Source organism: Phocoena phocoena, chromosome 9 (genome assembly GCF_963924675.1).
Source record: "Phocoena phocoena chromosome 9, mPhoPho1.1, whole genome shotgun sequence".
Lineage (NCBI taxonomy): Eukaryota > Metazoa > Chordata > Mammalia > Artiodactyla > Phocoenidae > Phocoena > Phocoena phocoena.
The window spans coordinates 62477621-62499909 of NC_089227.1; the positions used below are offsets into that span (position 1 = coordinate 62477621).

The window sequence follows — 22289 nt, forward strand, 5'->3', positions numbered from 1 at the left end:
TTTACATCAGTGGGGGAAGGCGATTTGGACCTTCAGCCTTACTTTTTGATTGATTATTCCTTTTACAAACTGATATGGAAAGAAAAACTTATTTTTAACATTTTCAACATGGTTCATGTGAGAAAACAGATGTTTATAATAGGAAATCCTATTGTGTGGAGGGACTTATCAACACTCACTCACAAGGCTTAAAGACCTCTACGTCACAGGTCAGATTTGATGCAAGGGCCATTGTGCCGCCTGTCTGGATTGAGTGATGACTGAGATGGCTAATCATTACTATTATTAATGACCTCTTCTTGAAAGGCAAACAAAAGGAGGAAGTCTGGTGTCAGTATCAAGCCTGCCTTTATGACCGCTAAAGTATCATCACAATTATAACTGTCTATGGGAACATAGTGCAGAAAGTAAATATTTTGGTAATTCCCATGATCTTAGCCAGCAAGATAAACATGAAAGAATTAGTTTTATGTTCATAATGGCCACATACTCTGTGTTGTTGCTAGTTAGGTGCAACTGGTGTTATGTAATACTTGACTAGAGTTGAATATAATGTATCTCAGAGCTTTTCTGATGGCCTGCTTGCAGTTTTAAAAACTGAAATGGTTGAAATACATCAGAATAGGAGCCAAGTAGAATACATTTACAGGTGGTGACGTGTAATTTTTTAATCTTTCATTATGTATATCAAATATGAAACAGTGCTTTAATGGACACATTTAATATTATTCATGCATTTAAGAATAAAGAGACTAAGTAAACGAACAAAGAATTGATTATTTGAAGCTACACTCTCACTGTATGTGAGATCCTTTGTGAAATAAGGTCTGATTTAATTATAAATAAGTAAAGTAAGTAAAACTCACGCTACCACAGTGAGGAAAATAATAATCATCGCCATGCTTATAATGCTTACCAATTTGATTCCTGGCTGGAAGTGTATTTACTTAGTTCAGTTTCCTTAAAGTACCTTTACTGTGCCTAACTTGAGTCTACTAATTACAAAGAGATGATTTTGCCATTTCTGGGACCTTGCATTCTTTTACAAATGTACACCTGGAAGTTGGTGACTCTTTCCTCTAAAACCGGCGCTCCCTCTTTGCTGTAACCACACGCAGAGCTGCACCTCCAGGTTTAGTCAGTCACCCTAGCCTGTGGCTGTTCATTTGGAAATGTTTCTGGGAACCCCCCTTGGCTTGCATCCTTGTTATTCTACCTGGCTTTCTGTGGTGGCATTTAAAGTAGCCTTTCTACCCATGTTTTTGCCTTTCTACCCACGTTTTGCCCTGCACATCTCTGCAAGACTCAGCCCACTGCTCTCCTGTCACACATCTGCTTACATACTTTCCATGGCTCTCTTTGCCCCTGGTCGAGTTTGGATTCCAGTGCCAGGCATTCAGGACTTTCAGTCACTTGGCTCCACTGTATCTTCTTTCCGAAACTCCTGTTCTGCGACTTCCCAGCTTCCCCACTTTGTTCTGGGAAAGCTGACTTTGCATGGATACGCAGCTTCTTTCCATCAAGCAGGGCTAATAGAGCTTTTTTTCCTCACCTAAAATAGTGTCCTCTCTTTACCCTTCTATCTACCCTCTTTAAGAGGCAGATCAGTTTTCATTTCCTCCCTATTTATTCTGGCTTTCATTCTCTTGTGAATTTCACTTGGGGGTATGACATAATTTAGCTCTCATTTTATACTCTAAAATTGAATATGTGCTTGTCTTGTATTCTAATTTAAGGACAGATTCTTTTATATCCCCACAGAATTAAAGCTTAAATTAAGCATATAGTCGGATATAAGATCTGTGGATTGCTTGATACCCCATTTACTTTCATAATGTTTCACACAATTACAGATGTCCTCCAACAACTGTGTAGCCTTTTAAAAGTCATTTTTAAAAAAGGAAGCAATCTATTTCCATTTTGAATTACTCCTTTTTTTTTGCAAGCAACCTCAAATTTTGGGGGCATTCTATAAGAGAAAACTTGATCTTTCCTGTACAGATGGTAAAAGATATAGGTAAACTGATAGCCAGACCACCACACATAAATATTTATACATATTTTCATTCACATATCCTGTAATTCAAATCAGTTAACATAAAAATTTTCAGTCTTACCAGTGGTGAATATATGCAAGTGTAAACAGCTATTAGGTACACTTCACCTTTATTGATTTAGTCAAATTTGGTAATAAATACTACTAACAGACATGTAGTGAAATAGACACACCCAGCTATTTCTGGTATAGTCTTTCCAGAGAGTCCTCGAGGAAAATGTGGGTCATAAAACTAATCCAACACTTGGGCACCAGTAATCTAAGTTAATGCACTGAAAGTAGTAAACTAAAATCCATTTGGTACCATAATGTTTATAATTATGAAATACCGCAAGTTGGAAAATACAAACTGTGGTATATCAGTTGAATAGAATATTATATCAGACTGGGGTTCACATCCCGTTTAGAGCAAATACTTAACTAGCTGGGCATCCTTAGGCAAATTACAGAACTCTTTAAGCATTGGTTTCCTTATCTGTACATTGGTGAACGAGACCAGACCCCAAGGACTGGTTCTGCTTCGAAGAGAGTTGAGAGTGGCCATCCAGCTTTGATTTCACCTTACTTTCTCTTTATATTCCTACTGAACCAGTAAATAAATGGTACAAACGAAGAACATGACATAAAGAAAGTGAGTGAACTTGGCTCCCCAGTGCCTTTCTCATGAAGACATGCCCAGAGTTTGATGGAAAACACAGTTGGTGCCGAGTGAGGAATCTGCCAGTTCAGAGGTGCTCAGAACCAGAAACTCACTGCCCTTCACACAGTTAGGTTGGGAGAAGGGCCATGTCAGCATCTGAGGAGCTGTTACATGTGGAATTTCTCTTTACATTTCAGGTATATCCTTTCCTCTACTATGTATTTTTTTTTTTCCATGTAATCAGGCTTTCCTTAGGTTTGGCTATGGTCTACTATTCATGATTTACTGAAACACAATAAACATTGAATAAAAATATGTATAAAGTAAGGTTTTTCTTCTTCAATAATACTTATCCAAATTCTATTTCCTACACAAAGTAAGAAAGTTACATTGCTCATTTGGTCTCAGTGAACTGGACCATGTCCTGAGCCTCCTTTGGGTGTCTTCACCATCATTTTTAGGTTCAGGGTTTTGATGTTTAGTTATCTATGTCAACTGGAAGACCAGAATACCACTACTACCACTACCACTACCACTACTACTACTACTACTACTACTGCTATTATTAATAATACCACAGAAGTGCTAAACCGTATTTTAAAAAAATATTACTCATGTGAACTCATTTGGAAACTACTTGTCGAAGATGTGCAGATGTTAAGGACACCTTTTATAAACCTCTTAAGGTTCATAGGAGGACTAATTGAGGAAATGTACATAAAGTGCTAAACGTGGTGCTGGGCGTATACAGTCTCCAAGAATTACTAGCTCTTGTTACTACTATTTCAACAATAGAATGCCATCCATTGTAAGTGACAGCATTATTTTATGGACCACTTAGAAAAAAAACCAAACACTGCCAATTAAACTATGACATAGTGTTTTTTATCACTTAAAATTTGAGCTAATTATTGAAAGATTTTAGATTTTAGACATTTTATCACATCTTACTCTTGAGCCTCAATAAGAGGAAAGCAGCATAAATTGGTTAAGGTATTCCTGAAACTTCTTCACATTCAAAGTTTGATTCTCTTAAGTCACCTTTCAACTACAGGTGATCCCTATCCGTGTTTTTACACACAGCATTGTCCTGTGAGCCACAAAGAGCATTTTGATGCAACCTTAAGAGTGTACCATTGTTGCCTTCATGATTTTTTTCTGAGTCCCTAATATCCATTCTAAAAGTTTTCCATTTTGATTAAGCTCAAAGCTTCGTTTTTTTCCTTCAGTTGAATCATATATTGGTGCAAGTTAAGAAGTTTCTATCAATAGTTAGCAAGAAATTTTAGGCAAATTGATGTTTACTGCTTTAACAATAGTCCTGTGTGATACATTAATTAATCAAACCACATCTATCTCACAGATTTGGCAATTTCTCTTACTTCAGTTGTATTGTTTGACAGAGGATAGTAATATGTGTACATGTATCTCTATAACAAAACATAATACATTTCTCCTATCTGTATCTTCTTGTTTTACATCCTGGAAGGCACTTAGCTTTTGCTTTGAAAGAACATATGGAATTGTTGTCATTCTTCTGTCATGAATATTTGCTTCACTAATGTCAAATTTATACTTCCAACTGTTCTATTCCCATGCCTTTCCGTGCACACAACTTTTTTGTTCAGTGATGAGTCATAGTATAATTTTGATATTTTAAATGATAATCAGTTTGACAGGAAAGTATGGCCATTGCACATCCATCAATTGAAGTGACAAAATATGAACAGCTAAGACAAAGACTGCGCATACACAGGCACTGACAGCAATAGCATGACTGGTGCCTGGAAGCCAGCGGTTGTCAGATGCCGCCGAAATTGACACAGTCTATTTCAGAGATGTTAAAATGTGAAAAAATTGCTCTGGAATTGATGGAACATAATTGTAGGCACAGAGTAAAAGATTTTAATTACAGTCATTTTTTATTAACAGGAAATTTGTGAGTGGTTTGAATTGGGGACAGGAAGTTATAGGAAAGGGCAATGCCTTGGTGTTCCATCTTGGAGCAGACATCCTTAACCAGAAGCAGATTTCATATAAATAGGAAAGATCTTACCAGTTGTTGCGTCTTGAAGAGAAAGCTGCAAATAAACTGTGAGAAGTAATGAAGGTTGCTGTCACTCTTAAGTTGGCAGATTGCACAACATGATTATGAAATCTAAGCTTTGATTTCACTGATATGTCATTTATGAGGACTGCAGGAACACAGGTCTTCTCTCCCACCACAGTGAATGAGACTATGTGGATGAAATCACTGATATTGGGAGCAGGAATATACTTCACTTTCTGTATTTAAAGTGGTGAAACTTTCCAGTTTCCTATGAAATCTAATTTCTGTAGTTTAATGGCAGTGATCAGGTGCAGTGGTTAGTTGTTTTCTAACCCATTGGCTGTAAATTCAAAGTCATAAACATCTCTATATAATTTTTAGCAATCTCAGAACCACATCCAATAAACTTCACTAATTAGAAGACATCCCTGTTTTGTAGAGAAATAAGGATAGAAATTAAATACACACACACACATTCATACACACACAGAAGATACAGGCCTGCCTCCCCCAATTCAAAGAAATGTAAGAAAACTAACTTATTGAGCGTTATTAAGTACTACGCATTGGCCAAGGACTCTGCATACATTACCCCATTTAATCCTCACTCTGTACTGGCTGCTGTTTGTGCTTCACCCGTGTCTCTCCACCTCCCGCCATTCCTGAAAGCTTCTACATGCTGGACATCTGCAGTTGTGCTGCTTGAGGATTCTCCCTGTTTGGCAGAGGCTGTGCAGCCACATGTTTGATCAGTGACTGACAGGGGTTGGTAGATTAATACGCCAGCTCCCTCATCCCTCCAGTTGGCAAAGTCCAAGGTACATTACACACCACCTCCCAGAGTAGTCCAGCAGGCTTGTACCAGTTACCTACAGCAGTAACTGCTCACAGCCCAGCAGTTTATTGTCTTCTCCCCCTTCCCCCTCTCACTTACTCACTTCCCACCAGCACCTCTTGGATCAGCTGTCAGATAAACTACTTGCATCCACATCCTTGCTTCACAACTATTACTTCCAATTTATAAATGAGGAAATATGCCCAAGGTCATGTAGCTAAAAAATAGCAGAGGTGAGATTTGAACCCAAGCTAAGGAGCTTCACAGAAATTAGAAACCTGACTCAGTGGGGGAACTTTTGACAAGGTGATCATACTGAAGTTTTATTCTTCTCCAATATGACTACTTTAACAAGGATAAGTATAATTAATATTGTGTATTATGTGTACCCGTGCTGGATTCTATATTAGAAAATGCTAACAAATTTAATCTACTTATTTGCTTCACATAACACTAAAAAGAACTCAAACTATATAATTGATTTTTTCACAGAGTTGATGGGAAGGTACCTTATTATGTAGACAATTACTATTTAACTTTGAGAGTTGTGCTGCTGTGTTGCTGTTATCTTAGCTTGATTGCTGTGAAAAATGACATGAACATTGAATGGTGTACAGTCAGTCACTTCAGATCCCATTTTCTATATTTTTTTCTTCGGACTTGAATTCTATTTGAAAGAAAATAGAAATAGAAATCTAGTATTTGGACCTTCCTTTGCTGTTTCAGATCCACCAGTGGCTTTGACCAAGAAACAAGTAGGTAGGCAAATCTTAAAATAGTGAAGCTTCTGGGTGGTCCTGAAAAGTACAAACTAATTAAAAGGAAGAGAGAAACACAGAAAGAAAGGGATCCTAAAGAAAAGTGCTTTACACTTAAATCAGTGGTTTCATGTGTTTTGGGACATTTTTTCTTGAATTTGGTTATTTCCTATTCTTTGAGATTTTTAAGAACACAGCGTTGTTAGGGAGGAGTTGATGCCTTCAGTTTATTTACATGGCTCTTCTCTTGTCCTAGCTTCAGTAAGATTTTCCCCAGGCTCTGTCAGATATATGGGTATTTGGGGAGTCTGTGACCCCATGAATCTTTTTAAAAAATAATTTATTTATTTATTTGTTTATTTATTTATTTTTGGCTGTGTTGGGTCTTCATTTCTGTGCGAGGGCTTTCTCTAGTTGCGGCGAGCGGGGGCCACTCTTCATCGCGGTGCGCAGGCCTCTCACTGTCGCGGCCTCTCTTGTTGCAGAGCACAAGCTCCAGACACGCAGGCTCAGTAGTTGTGACTCACGGGCCTAGTTGCTCCGCGGCATGTGGGATCTTCCCAGACTAGGGCTTGAATCTGTGTCCCCTGCATTGGCAGGTAGATTCTCAACCACTACGCCACCAGGGAAGCCCCCCTGAATCTTTTGATTCCATAATAAGAATGGGCTCTCCCAAGTATTCTCAGTAATGAGTCCTTGAAATGAGCATCTATAACTCAGACTCATCAGAGTCAACTCTGACCATTGTTATGTTTTCAGGGGATGTGGTGTCCCAAGGCCATTCCTAGATGTTAGTTACAGTAGTCTATGCAGGTGCTAAAAGCTTTGACCCATCCAAACTGGCACAAATCATAGTGCTTTTTGATTATGCAGTAAAATCTTATTTAATTGTATACAGTATAGATTATTCACTTGGATAAAGAAGTTGATTTGAATTTTGGTTCCATGAATATGTTAATTGTGACCATAAATTTTCTGGGGGAAGACCTCATATGATATTTTCTGCCTAAGGTGATCTGATGAAAATAGATTGAAAGGCACACATGATGAAATGGGAAAAAAGTGGTCTGTAGTATAGTGACCAAGAGCATGGAATTTAGAGCCATACAGTCCTGGATCCCATTACAGCTCTTACTTTTAATAATTGTGTCATTTGTGGTGAAATGCTTTGCATCTAGCACCTTAGTTGGAAGTTACAATACCAATTTAACAAGATAATTATTTACAAATAATATTTGTAAATTTCTTAGCGTACTTTCTAGTACATAAGAGGTCCTAAACAGTTTTTTCTCTTGTTGTTATTTCTAGTGTCATTATTATTCACAAGAACCAGCCCCCGAAAGATCAACTTTTAGAGACAACTCCCAGAAGTAAGAATAATAGCATGGAATTCAGTAACTACAGTTGCTAAATATGTCTCATTAAATCTAAAAGCACCTGGCAAAGGAAATTATTTTTCTGATTTTTAACTGATAAGGAAACTGAGACCCAGAGACCTAAAATAATTTTCCCAGAGACATACAGCTTGTAAGGAAAGGTGCCACATTTTAGGCTAGGTCTTCCAACTTCTAACCCAGTGCTCTTCTCATGAGCCATGCTGCCTCTTACATGGAAATACATAAGCAAGCATAAGTCATAGCCTGAGATGGTGAATAAGTGAAGGACCAAAGCTGCATGTTAGTCCAGGTAACTAATGACCTCAGGGGAAAAAGCAGCCACGAATTCAGGACTCATTTTCCTGGGCTTCCCTTGTCCCCTGGATCTTGACCTGGTAAGTATTATCTTGTTAGCTTTCCTATACCTTCAAAGAAGTGATTTTTGTATATGTTTTCTCTAGTTATTCTCAGTGGGATAATTGGTCCAAATGATCTATTCTACCATCACCAGAAGCAGGTTTCCCTTGGAATATTCATTATCAATTTTATTTTCCAGTCTTAATATATTTGTAAGTTGTTTCTGAATAGTGCATGTGACTGGAAGCTTTTGCCTGAAGCAGACTTTAATGCTTAGTCAAAATGATTGACTAGGGACTTGCCTGGTGGTGCAGTGGTTAAGAATCCACCTGCCAGTGCAGGGGACACACGTTTGAGCCCTGATCCGGGAAGATCCCACATGCCATGGAGCAACTAAGCCCGTGTGCCACAACTACTGAGCCTGTGCTCTAGAGCCCACAAGCCACAACTACTGAAGCCCGTGCGCCTAGAGCCCATGCTCCGCAACAAAGAGAAGCCACTGCAATGAGAAGCCCGTGCACTGCAATGAAGAGTAGCCCCCGCTCGCCGCAACTAGAGAAAGCCCACGCGCAGCAACGAAGACCCAACGCAGCCAAAAATAAATAAATTTATTTTTTAAAAAATGATTGGCTATGTGGGACATCATTTATGTTTTATTTTGTTTTAAAATTGAATATGGCTCTCCAGGATCAGGTTTCATGATAATTCAGGTAATCTACTTGTGTTCCTTCCTCTGTCTATATCTTTGGTGTCAGAATGGGAGTACAGGTCAAATGCAAATTTCTTAGCAAAACATAACTTAAAAAAAAGTATCAGACTAGCAACCTTGTGTTTTCTGCTTATACTGCTGCTAAACTCCATGAAGATTGCTTAGCTTCTGTTTCTCAAAAAGGTTTTAGATTTTCATCCAATAGGAAGCAACGTGCTTCATTTTTCACAATGCTGTGTTGATAAGGCTGGCACCATGTTCTACTTTTGGTTGAAATCTGAATGAGATTTTTACAACTTTTGAATCATGACAATACTGAAGTCCAGTAAATCACTTCAGTTTAAGATTAAAAGATGATGATATTGGGGAGTGCTTCATTTTATTAGTGATGGGTTGAAAAAGTTTAAGCTGATTTTTTTTTTTTTGCGGTACGCGGGCCTCTCACTGCTGCGGCCTCTCGTGTTGCGGAGCACAGGCTCCGGACGCGCAGGCCCAGCGGCCATGGCCCACGGGCCCAGCCGCCCCGCAGCACGCGGGATCCTCTCGGACCGGGGCATGAACCCGCGTCTCCTGCATCGGCAGGCGGACTTTCAACCACTGCGCCACCAGGGAAGCCCCTAAGCTGATTTTTTTCAATGTTTTATTTTATAAAAACCACTGAACATAATTTTAAACTCACTAAGATGCCACGTAGCCCATACAGCTTGGTTTCATTTTTAAATTTTATTTTATTTTGTTTCAGGTTCAAAGAGTTATTTTACTCTTCAAAGGTAAATAGCTCAACATTTCAAGCCCTCCTTTGCATGAAGGAAGATTCACTGAATAAAATCTATTCTTTAGAAATAATCTGAACCTAGATAAATCCTGAAAAATTCTTATATCTTCCAAAATATATAATTTACAACTAAAGAACTAAGTTTTATTTGTAAACTTGAACTAAGTTTACAATGACCCTTCATTTGATTATTTTTCCTTATCTTGGATAATTATAATATGATACAATACAAAGTAATAGTAATCATAAGATCAGTCATAAATACCAAAGACTTTTAATTGTGAATCCTTTACATCTATTCAAGAAGAAATTTATTTCTTTTTAATACAACTTTTTTTCAAGTAAATGAATACGATGTACAGGTCATTTTACCTTCAAATGTATAATGTAAGATGGGCCATTTCTGAGAGTCTTCTCTCCTCAGCTGAAACCTGGGATGTGGGTACACAATCTCCATTTGTTCCTTTACACAGATTTCTTATTTTTTTTTTTTTAACCTTTCCTCTCTCCCTTAGAGTTAACTATGTGCACATTTGGTAACAAATGCTACCATGGCATTGTGTGGTTTTTCCCTATACTACTATAGTTGCAGATGTGGTAGTGTTTCTGTTATAAACATAAGTTTGCAGAAGTTTATAATTTGTTTGAATAAAAGTTTAAAGATATTACTCTTGGGCTTCCCTGGTGGCGCACTGGTTGAGAGTCCGCCTGCCGATGCAGGGGACACAGGTTTGTGCCCCGGTCCAGGAAGATCCCACATGCTGCGGAACAGCTGGGCCCGTGAGCCATGGCCACTGAGCCTGCGCGTCCGGAGCTTGTGCTCTGCAACGGGAGAGGCCACAGCAGTGAGAGGCCTGCGTACCACAAAAAAAAAAAAAAAAAAAATATTACTCTTCACATTGGATTCCAATTGTGTATTTGTATTTTCTGATTTAAAAAAAGTAGGATTGAATATACATGCTTATGCCGTAGTATCTTCTGCTTAAGGTTTGAGTGCCTTACCATTCATGTAAAATTGGCATGGCAAATAGTGTTATTTCTGTTTTATGGAGACCTTAGATATACCCTACAGAGATTAAGTGATTTATCTAAGGTCATACAGGGAAGAGGCTGTTGAGGTGAATGAGGTTAAGTCAAAATCCAGAAGCCTTGGGGCAGTTATCTTCAACTCGGCTGTTTTAATTTGCAGGTGGCATGAGAATACTGTTTTAGTTTATTTTTTTCTTTGGTTATTTTGATTGATACCCTAGGAAATTAACTTGACAAACTTGGTCAAACTTTCTGCGTCTTACCGTTTCTGAAAAGCCACTTGCTTATACTGGTTTTTAGGCACAATGACCAGTGGAGACTAGCAGGGCAAGTAGAGCAGGGAAGTCAGAAACTCAGCCATGGCTGTACAGTCTCTGGATAGCAAAAAGCATAGCTCAGTTGACTTCAGGCAGTAGGAGGAACAGGCTAGCAGAGGCTAAGGCCTTGAATTTAAAAAGCTTCCTCATAGAAACAGGGCATCACACTGGTACAGAGAGGCATCTGGGACCAGCATGGCATATAGGAGCCTCCACACAGGCAGGTGAAACATGAAAAGCCATGTTGGGGAACGCACGCAGCAGGCAACTTGGCACTGAAGTCAGGCAGCAGGGCTACAGCCTTAGGTCTAGTCCCTTGGAAGGGATTTGGGAGGAGCAAGGCAGCCCAGTCCTTTAAGGAGTGACCCTTTAAGCAGGCTCCCAACGTAGGGGCTCGGGTAGAAGGACTAAGACAAAAGTTAAGTTACCACATGGGGTAGAGCCTAAACCTTGGGAACAAAGCAAAACCCCAATTGTCAATACTAGACTAGATATAGTAAGCACAAAAAAGCCCAGTAAATAAATTAATTTCTAGTACTGACAAGGGCCATGAAGAAGGTAAAACAGAGTAACATGTACATTTAAATTTATTTATGGATTTAGTCACACATTTATAGCTGTAACTTCACACCTACTGTCGTTTTCTAAAAGCCATACATGGGTTAACTGGGACTTTAAGAGTTAAGCTATGGATTTGAGAACTAAAATCATATCAACTATCACCAGAGAACACTTGCTTAGTAGTTTCTTCCCTTTCAGATGGTTTTTAGCACCATTTTACCAAAATTAAGATTTTCTTTTACTCTTGGAATTAGGAGAGGCAATTGATGTTCAAGTGATAAACATCAATTGATGTTCAATTATTAGTACAATTGGTGTTCAACTTTAAAGGATAAAGGTCAGGTATGTGCATATGGGGTGTGTGTGTGTGTGTGTTTAGACATTAAAACTGAATATCGGACTTATCAATTTAAGGGCTGTAAATAAAGGTAATGGATTCAAACACCAAAAAGGTGGTTAAAATAGCTTATCTTTAATGTACTTCTCATACTTGAGATTCTAGATTTCCACATAGTTTTGTTTCACATTTTATCAGGTAAGTATGCTACATGGTTGATCAGTGGATTATCACATTGCATTTTTTTTTTTTTTTTTTTTTTTTTTTTTAGCGGCACGCGGGCCTCTCACTGCTGCAGCCTCTCCCGCCGCGGAGCACAGGCTCCGGACGCGCAGGCTCAGCGGCCATGGCTAACGGGCCCAGCCGCTCCGCGGCACATGGGATCCTCCCGGACCAGGGCACGAACCCATGTCCTCTGCATCGGCAGATGGACTCCCAACCACTGCGCCACCAGGGAAGCCCTCACATTGCATTTTTAAGGCTCTCCTTTTGTCTCATAAACATTCCTTTTTATTATCATATTTGAGTTTATGTAGCAATTCAGGCCCTCCAGATAATAACCCTGTATTTCAGTAACAATATTTTTGAAGTATTGGCATCATGCCTCATTATATTAAAGAAATATCCATGCCAAATACCTAAACATGACATGGTTTTTGACTTGATCTGCAAGTTGGCAGTAGGAAAGGAAATTCTGTAGTACCTCTATATTAAGTAAATGCCATATCTACTTAAATTATCTAATATGTTACTGTAACCTACTTATGAAAACAGTAGTTTGCTTAGATGAATAGTCTATAAAATAGTAGGAACTGTTTTAATGCTGAAATGACCACAGAGCACACAAATGCCAAATTATATACAAAGGATTTTTCCTTCTTATACTCCAGAGGTCGTCATCAGTGGCTTCAAAAACAACTTGAAAATATGTCCTCTCCAATGACATTTGGGTTACTATTTTGTCTTAATTTACCTCTTCCCATTATTATTGAAATACAATTCAATTTTAAATATTTGTCTGGTTTAGGTTTTGATATTTGTATAGAGATGTCTTTGTAGTAACCAGCGGTTTATTATTCTTTAGTGGTTTGGGATGGGAAGCTGTTTTTATAGCCTTTGACGTCTCATTTAAAAATAATTAATTCGTTTCCTAATTTGCCATCTATAATGGGTCAATAGAGTAAAAAATCCTGATGTTGGCAATCAGTGGGAAGTTCTCTAGTGGTTATATACAGAGCCTGCACTTTGGTCTAAAGAACCAGCTGCTTAAGCCTACAAGGAAGATGTGTGGTGAGTGTGGAAAAGGCCTGAGGCTTAATCATCTGTTTGCTCGTTGTGACTCAGGAGTGTGGTACAGCTGCCAAGAGAGCAGAGGCAACCAGAGGCCAGGCTGGCAGTGAGAACTCCCGGTAAACGGGGTGGCTCTTTCCACCCTGCACTCCCATCTCCAGCCTGGTGTCTTGGGGTCAGTTTGGGGTTCTCTAGTTAGCTGTATAAATGTTTAAGTGTTTAAAATTGGAGCTCATTCAAAGACAAGTGGTCAGGATGGAGAGAAAACTTGAAACCATGTTTATATAAGGAAGAGCTGGAGGAACTGAGGATGTTTATTCTGGAGGAGAGGGTACAGGATTGCTGTCTTCACAGATATAAAGGGCTGTCATGTAGAAGAGAGGTTAGATTTATTCTGCATGGCTCTGGAGGATAGAATAAGGGCCAAAGGGGCAGATTTTGGCTCAGTTTAGGAATAGCTTTCTGCTGGTTACACATGTCCCTGAAAGGAATGAACTGCCCCCAGACGTAGTAATTTTGGATCTTGGGGACAAGCATACCTAGGCAGGTGGTTGCTACTGTATTCCAGGGAATGTCCCGTGAGACTGGACTAAAGATCTCTAAAGTCCTCCCAATGCTAGGATCCTAGTTCACCATCTCCGTCCAGCAAACACATTTCTTGACCAAGCACAGTGCTAGGGGTGCGGAGACCTCCAGGCACTGGAGAAACCAGGCATGCAGACGGTGGCCACTGCACAGGGTGAGGAGTACAGTGATGGACCTGGTTGTGTGAGGTCTCAGAGTCCTGGAGAGGGCCCACGAATGCGATGCTTGGATGGCAGTGCCTGAGCTGAGTCGTAAGTAGTAGTTGGCCAGGTAACAAGTGGAGATAGGGCATTGCAGCAGGAGGGCCGAGCATGTGTAGAAGCCAGGGTGAGAGTGTGGGTGCAGATGGGCAGGGAGAGAATAAAACGGAGCAGGAGCTGGAGCAGAAAGTGCTTTATATGCTAAACTGAGCATTTGGCTTTAGGAGTTGAAGTTTAGGAATAAAGTAATCCGATTTGCATGTTTGAAAGGTGGCTCAACTGATAAGGTTGAGGATAGAGTGGTACCAACAGTGAAGTCACCCAGGGGCTCCTCTCTGAGTCTCAGGTTACTCACCCCTTATGTGAGGGGCTTGGACTATTCTGTAGTATTCTATGAGGATAGTCATTCAGTATCATCCTTTGTAATTTCACTTTGATTGTCAAGCCTGTGGTGTTCTAAGTCTCACCAGCCTCTGGGTACAAATGCAATCACATTGGTGATAATACCCAGATTTCATTCACACTTCTCTATTTTGCTGCTTAAGACCTCCAGACCCACCGAAACTCATATCCAGTTATCTCTGGGGCCCCCTGGGGATGTCCGATTGGAGAGCATAAGCAGACCCCTCCCGCTTCTCATTCTGTTGTTATCTGAACCCACCTGAGGGTGGTGCTTCCTCATGCCAATCCTCTGTGATGACACCGCGGTCCCTGCCCACCATAGATATCCCTAGAATTACAGCTTGCAGGGTGCTAAGGTGACACTGCACTCCTCATGGTCTTCACTGCAGCCCAGCCACACTGTTCCCAGCAAATGGGGGTAAATGGCTCACTTCCTCACTTCATGTCACTTTTGGTCACCTGGGCACAGGAGTGGGACTGGGTAGGCTTGTGTCTCCCAAAATCCCTCTTGACAGAGCTCCTCTGGTTTTGGCCTACAAACCCAAGGCTGTGGAACCAATAGGTGAGAGAGACATCAGGGTTTTCTCTCCCTTCCAGTTTCCCCCAGTCTCTCCTTGTCCTGGCTGGTTCTCCTTCAGCAGCAAAATGAACTATAATCCTAGGGCTTCACTCTCTGGATCATCAAACATACATACACCTGAGATGATGATGATTATCATGCCTGGCACAGGGCTAAAAGCTTCTCATATACCATCTCATTTAATCGCCCCAACCCTTGGAGATACATATTATTGGTATCCTCAGTTGTACATGAGGATGAGGAATTAAGTAATTAAGGAATTAAGTAAGAGGAATTAAGTAATGTACTCAAAGTCAAACAATTGACAGAGCTAGAATTTAAAACCAGACTGGTCTGGAATATTCCAGGCACCAAGCTCTTAACAAGTCCCCAACAGTGGGACATAAAAACACTCATACTCTTATAACTTGATTAACAGTAAAGTGCTTACTTTGCTCATTTGTCATCTATGCATAAATTCCAAATTGGCTTTTGCATCCAGGGCTGGGAAGAAACGGTGGATGCTGCTATTTCCCACCTTTTGAAGACCTGCCTATCGAAGAGTTCCAAGGAGCAGGCTTTGAACCTCAGCAGCCAGTTGAGCATACCCAAAGACACAAGCCGATTGAAGAAACATATCACCTTGCTGTGCGATCGATTAGCCAAAGGTGGACGTCTCTGCCTAAGTACTGATGCAGCGGCTCCGCAGACCATGGTCATGCCAGGTAAGAGCTCCATTCATGCTCCCAAAACACAACTGTACTTTGGTCAAATTAAAGGAATGTGCCTGTGGTTGTACTTGGGGTTTACATTTCATATTAAAGTGATGATAGCCAAGAAAATTGCTTTCACGTTTCCCCTCAGATATCCCAGGGTAACCACTTGGATAAATATTCTTGGGGTATTTGCTTGCTAGACATTTCGAGAATGGTATGTCTTTTTTCTTCCCTCTGCTTTTAAATATATGATCCATTTTGTTTTGCTTCTAACCAATAAAAAGTAGATTAGAGAATAAAACTATTTTTAAGGAAAATTTTACTAAATGTGATCTCACGATACCATATTTCATAAATGTAAATAGGATAATACAAGCAGCTAATATAGTCCAGATGAGTCCCATCCCTTCTGCTGTTTTCCTGGTTGTGGTCACCAGAATAAGGGGGAAGAGACAAAGAAAAAGACTGGAGATCAGGAGACATGAGCAGGCTTCAAGGCTGAGGCCTCTATGTGTCAGGGGGAGAGAGATCCAGGTTGCCCAGACCTGGGCAGTCAGTGATGACCATGGGCATCCAAGTCAGCCCTTCCCACAGTCAGAGGGGCTGAGCCGTCAATAGCGCTGCTTTCGGTCCTTTAGAGGCTGCAACTCCCAAGTCCCGCTTAGCTCTACTTAGTGTCTCTCTTTATGGCAACAGCAAGGAGCATAAGTAAGTGAATTTATTAAACGCAGCAGCGGTAGCATCTATTTCCTCCTAAAGCAAGGACCATAGTATGGGAAGTGGTGTGGAGTTTTTCATCTTCCTCCTTACATGCATTTCATACACTTACTGCCCGCCCCCCCATGCTGATGTTACTGCTCATATGACCTGGATATGTTTCTTAACTTTCCAGAGTCTAGTTTCTCCTTTCAAAGTGGGTATAATAATGCCTTCCTTGTTGCTAGGGCATTATAGGTTTGTAAAGCACCTAGCACAATTCTTGGAACAGAGATACACTCAAAAAATTCAAACTATAATTATTACCATTGTACGGATGTATGCATAATTCGCCTTATAAATTTGGGGTGGAGAGAACGGCTGGCTTGGGACCATGGGATTCTGTACTCTATGGTTTGAAAATTTTTTTGCCTTAATCATACACAGGGAGAACCTAACTTTCATTCCAAAGTAATATTTCTAATATGGCATCTCAGAATAGAATTGCCTTCCTACTTAGAAACAGTTCTAATAGTTTGTCTTAATTTAGGTCTTCTTCATCTTGCCCATGTTAACATCCTCCTAACTGGTCCTTGGGCCTCGATTCATCCATCTCTGTCCACTGTTAAGATGATTTTCCTAAGAAATAAATATGTAGCTTAATGAGATAGTAAATGAAAAATATTCACTATAATCAGCAATCAGTATATGGCTCTCCCTTCTTTCTTGCCAATTGGAGAAACAAAGGAGGCTTGAGGGAGAAGGCCAAATACATAAAAGGGAAAGCTTAAAAAGAGATGGACTGACCCCCTGATTGGCTGGTGTGTTTGTCAGTGCAGGCCTTGGTAGCCCTGCCTTGTCTTCCCCACGTCCTTGTTGGAGCCTCTTTGGGAACAGCCACTGGGAGTCCGGTGGCATTGCTGTGAGCAAACACCTGGACACCTGGAGAGAAACGATGCTTCTTTAGTCACATTTATTGATCATAGAACTTTAGACATTTGTTTAAATAACTAGATTTGGAAGCAACTTCAGGGCTGTGTCCTTAGAAACCCTTGATGTAAAATTTCTGAATGTTTGGAAGGAAGAGGCAGAGGAAAGAGGAAGAGAAGGAAGGGAGGGAGAAATGAAGGAAGGTGGAAAATGTGTTTGTCCACAAACCAGGAATCTGGAAGCCAAGTGTGTGCCTGTCACACTAGTCTAGCCGAGTTCATCCCGTTGGAGAGATTGAGGCTGCGCGTATTTGTCGCGGTCATAATTGCTTGCTTTTACTTAATGATGACCCACTTTTTGACTTTAGTTGAGTGACTCTCCCTCCCACCTGCCATATCCAATCATGATAGCGAGTTCTTAAAATTTGTTAAATCAGTGCTCTTCGTCATTACCATGCTCCATTATTGCCTATAATACCTTTCCTCCGTAGAGCTCAAATTTTTCACATACTTATTTCTGTACTTAACACGTTTTTGAGGTAGAAGAAACATGTAGAATTATTGCTGTTTTACAAATAGAAATGGAGTTAAGGAAAGCTAAATATCTTTCCCAGAGTTACATGGTTACCGGAAGGGTTAGGTCTAGAATCCAAATCTTGTAGCACACTGTGCTTCCCTCTAGACCACACAGACCACACGGTACAAATATATTTCTAGCCAGAGCCTCCTCCTGTGTGAGCTATTCTTGATCTGGCCTTGTTTTCACTTAAATTGGCCTAGGATTGTGGGAGGAAAAGGGCAGAAATTTCACACAGTCTCTTTTCTTTGCTATGAGGAATATAATAAGGATTTACCCTGTATTTGCTTTGTGCTTAATTTTTATTATCTCAGTAGGTGACATGGTACCATTATTACAGAGATTATTTCTGAGTTATGTCTGCTTCAAACCAGTAGTTGTTAAATTTCTGATGTTCAGCTTTAGTAGTTGTTTCAGAATATGTGAAGGTAAAGTGGCATATTAGAAAGGAGTAGATTACTGAACACGTAAGCATACAAGCATTTTTCACAGACATGATCTTTTTTTAATAGCTGGGCAGGAACTCAGAAATCATCTGGTTTACTTCCCTCTCTTAACAGCTGAGGTAATGAAGGCACTAGGAAGATGAAGTGACTTAGTGGTTGATGTTAAGCGGCAGGGATGTGTGTAATTTTACCATGTTCCCTATTAAATTGCAGATGAATCTCAGAATAAAAAAACTCTTGGTCTTCTCTAGCCTCATGACTCTATGAACCCAGCACCTTGGATGTGCCCTTTCTTTGCTCCAGTAAAGGCCATGATGACAACATCCTCCCTGGCGTCCAGAATTTGAAAATCTTTCCCACTGGGAATTACCTTATGGACTTCTTTGCCTCACATTTCTCCTGCTTGCCTTTATCAACCTTCAACTTCTCTATCAGGATTTAGCCTAATCTTTATTGGGTATTCTTTTTATCACAGGACCATCAAACTTGTATTTTTCTTATCTGTACCTCTGTATTCACATCTTTCAGCTGGGGAATATTGCATTTTCATTAAATGTCTTTTTTCTAATCTCAGTGGTATGTATTCTACCCTTAGAACAAGAGTTACAGAGGGCCACCAGGGTAGTGTTTTAAAAGAAGTCTGAATGTGAATGCCTTTAGTTGCCTGGCTGGCTTTCTCATACTTGTTTGTTACTTGCTGCAACCCTGCAGGTGCTTGAGGCTGAGGTTTACCTTAGATTGCTAGAGTGATTAAAGTATGGAAGGTTCGAGACTAATTGGTATCAGAAGAAGACTACCTGAAACTGGAACCAACATTTCATTGTTTTCATTAGGAAAACAAAAGATTTGTTTGAAAAAGAGTAAAGTTAAAATCAACAGTAAGTTTATCATATATTTGCCAGAATTTATGTTATGCCTGCAATTTTGTGCCAATTCTTAGAGACAGCAATGAAGAAATTGCGTGAGGTTTTTGTTTTTGCTTTGTTTCTGGTATGATGATGGACACTCAAATTTGGCCTAACTAGCACCTTCACAGAGAAGGTAATTTTTAGGAAAAAATATTCCAAGGCATTATCCATTTTCCTAGGGATCTTTCTTTGATCTGCAAACCATTTTCTTCAGAAACATCTATCATGTCATCATTCTAGCCAATTTTCTTCTCTTCATTGTTAACTGGACCAATTGCCAGATTTTCTTTTCTTTTTTTTTTTTTTAACATCTTTATTGGAGTATAATTGTTCTACAATGGTTTGTTAGTTTCTGCTTTATAACAAAGTGAATCAGCCATACATACACATATATCCCCATATATCCTCCCTCTTGCGTCTCCCTCCCACCCTCCCTATCCCACCTCTCTAGGTGGTCACAAAGCAAGGAGATGATCTCCCTGTGCTATGCGGCTGCTTCCCACTAGCTATCTGTTTTACATTTGGTAGTGTATATATGTCCATGCCACTCTCTCACTTCATCCCAGCTTACCCTTCCCCCTCCCCGTGTCCTCAAGTCCATTCTCTACATCTGCGTCTTTATTCCTGTCTTCAATTGCCAGATTTTCTCCGGGTACTGTCCTTGCATGTGATACAAGCGGTTCTCTAACAACACTTTAACTGCATTGCATCTTGCATCATTTGCAAGGTTTGTAATTTCCCTCTGCAGCCCATTTATGCTGTATTTGCAACAGTTTCCAACAGTTGGTGAGAGATGAACCAATACAAAAAGTTGATAGCAGATGGGGATTCCTCTAGTGTTAAATGTGGAAAGATACTGGAGTAGAGACTAATTTTATAAGTGGCCAATTAGTTTTTGAGTGAATATCTTTGTATTATGCTTTTGCTTTTTTATGATTACAATTGGGATAATTAGAACATCTATAAGTAGGAGAATCCCCCCCTCCCCAAAATTATGTATGTAAGAATTTAGAAGGTGCTAGCCTGAATTCTGATCTCATGTGCTAATGTGGCATTTCAAAGCAATGGAGAGTGGATAAGGTGAATTAATTGAAAAATGTTTCTGGGAACAGGCCAACCATTTGGAGAAAAAATAGATTCCCTAGCCCATTCTGTGTGCCACGATACATTTCAGATGGATAAGAGATGTAAGTGTAAAAAAAAAAAGGAAACACAAAAACACAGAATGAAATCGAGGTAGATAAATAGACATGGAGGTGCAGGATAAGTCTTTCTAAGTAAGTCAGTAAAGGCAGAAAGCAAAAGACAGAGCTTCAGTGATACACGTCTCAAAATCTGGTCCAGAAGCATATAAACCGAGATGTATGTTAATGATAATTATCCTGGGTGCCGCAGTTATAGGTGGTATCTGAGTGTCCTCCTGCTATTTCTCTTCCATATAATATGTACATTTTCGTACAAATAACGAATATAACTTTTGTAAAAAGAGACTGTGATAGAAAATGCCAACAATAAAATGACTATAGTTGTATCAGAAATGGTGGTAAGGAAAAAACAAGGACTGGTGTCATAAATCAGGAAATTAATGACTTTTATGTTATTCAAGGGTAATGACCTGTATTTATGGGGCCTGTTTGTATTTCAGTTCTGATAAACAAACCCAAGTACTTTGCAGGACTTTGTGCAGCTAGTTTATGGATTCTGCCTCCTTCCTACCTCTGCCTCTCCTCTCCAAAAGTAGGCCAAATCATGCAAGATATTGATCTCTGAGCACTTTTTTAACCTTTTCCCAAGTGGCTACATAATTGCTAAATTGGGTGAACACTTTGCCTACAACCCCCTTGACTGCTCTGCAGCCTTTTTCAGTAAGACCATTTCCTTCTTAAAATGTTTTCATTTCTTGGCTTCTCTTTTACTGTTGGAAACTGTTCCTGGCCCCCGCAGGCTTATCTTTTCCAGTCTGCTTTATGCCTTCTTGTTACTTTTTGTCTCTTGACTATTGGTGTTCCATCTTTATGCTCTCCTGGACAATCTGATCCAACTACCACCTGAATTCTATGTGCCTCTAAATTTGTACCTTTCTGTCTGGCGTCTTCCAGGTTTCACATGTCTCCATTAGTACCCCACAGTCCTCTCCAATTCCACATGCCTGAATGAAACTCATCTCCTACGGTGTGCCTGATCTCAGTCGATGATATTACCCAATGCCCAGGCCAGCGTCCTCAGAAACAATCTTGAGTCTGTTTCCTTTCCTCTCCCTGTTCAGTCAGTTACCAAAACCTGATGGTAGCACCTCCCAAATATATCTCTTTTCACTGTCCACATTGCCATTACATTACTAATGCTCTTATCTCCTATTCAGACTACTAAAATGACCTACCAATAGTCTTCTTGTATTAAAAATCCTCTTTTATTTTTAGTACTACCATCAAAAGCAAACAACTTATGAATGTTCATAGAAACATTATAATCAAAAAGTGGAAACAATCCAAATATTCCTCAAATGATGAATGGATAAATAAATATAGCATATCCATACAGTGGAATATTCTTTAGCAATAAAAAGAACTACAACATGGATGAACCTTGAAAACATTATGCCGAGTAAAAGAAGCCAGTCCAAAAGATCATATATTATGATTCCGTTCATAGAAAATGTTCAGAATAGGCAAATTCATAGAGATAGAAAGTATGTTAGTGGTTGCCTAGGCCTGGGGGTGAGGTTGGCATGGGGAAGTGCATAGTGATGGCTAATGGTATGGATTTTCCTTTCTTGTAGCTAAATCTGTATACATCCATAATGAATTTATACTTTTCCATGAATATGAGTTTCTTTGGAAAAACAGGGATATGGGTATGTTACTTCTCTGCTTGAAAATATTCCACAGGTGTTACCTACCACAGTAAATCAAAAGTTCTATGAAACACAATGAAATACAATGCTCCTTACTAAATAGACCCACATTATCCTTCTACCCTTATATTCTGTCCTTTCTTCCTTAAAATCCTTTCCTAATACTGAATTTCTCAGTATTTTCCAAATACACCATGCTTTGTAAGCTTCTATACTTTTAAATAGTTTCTTTGACTTAGAGAGTCTTTAGCTGGTGGTAAAATTACCACTAATTTCTGAAGACCCAGAAGAAATGATATTCCACAAAGCATTCGTTGGCCTTCCTGG

At 39.7% G+C, this 22289-nt stretch overlaps 1 protein-coding gene across 6 annotated transcripts in view; it reads left to right on the plus strand.

Annotated features, from left to right (window-relative positions):
- BBS9 (Bardet-Biedl syndrome 9) overlaps positions 1–22289 on the plus strand; it is a 477322-nt gene that overhangs the window by 378276 nt on the left and 76757 nt on the right. For all 6 annotated transcript variants that reach the window (XM_065884413.1, XM_065884414.1, XM_065884415.1 and 3 more), the window contains one exon: positions 15339–15561. In XM_065884413.1, the coding sequence (XP_065740485.1) occupies positions 15339–15561 (223 nt within the window). The remainder of the gene's footprint in view (positions 1–15338; positions 15562–22289) is intronic.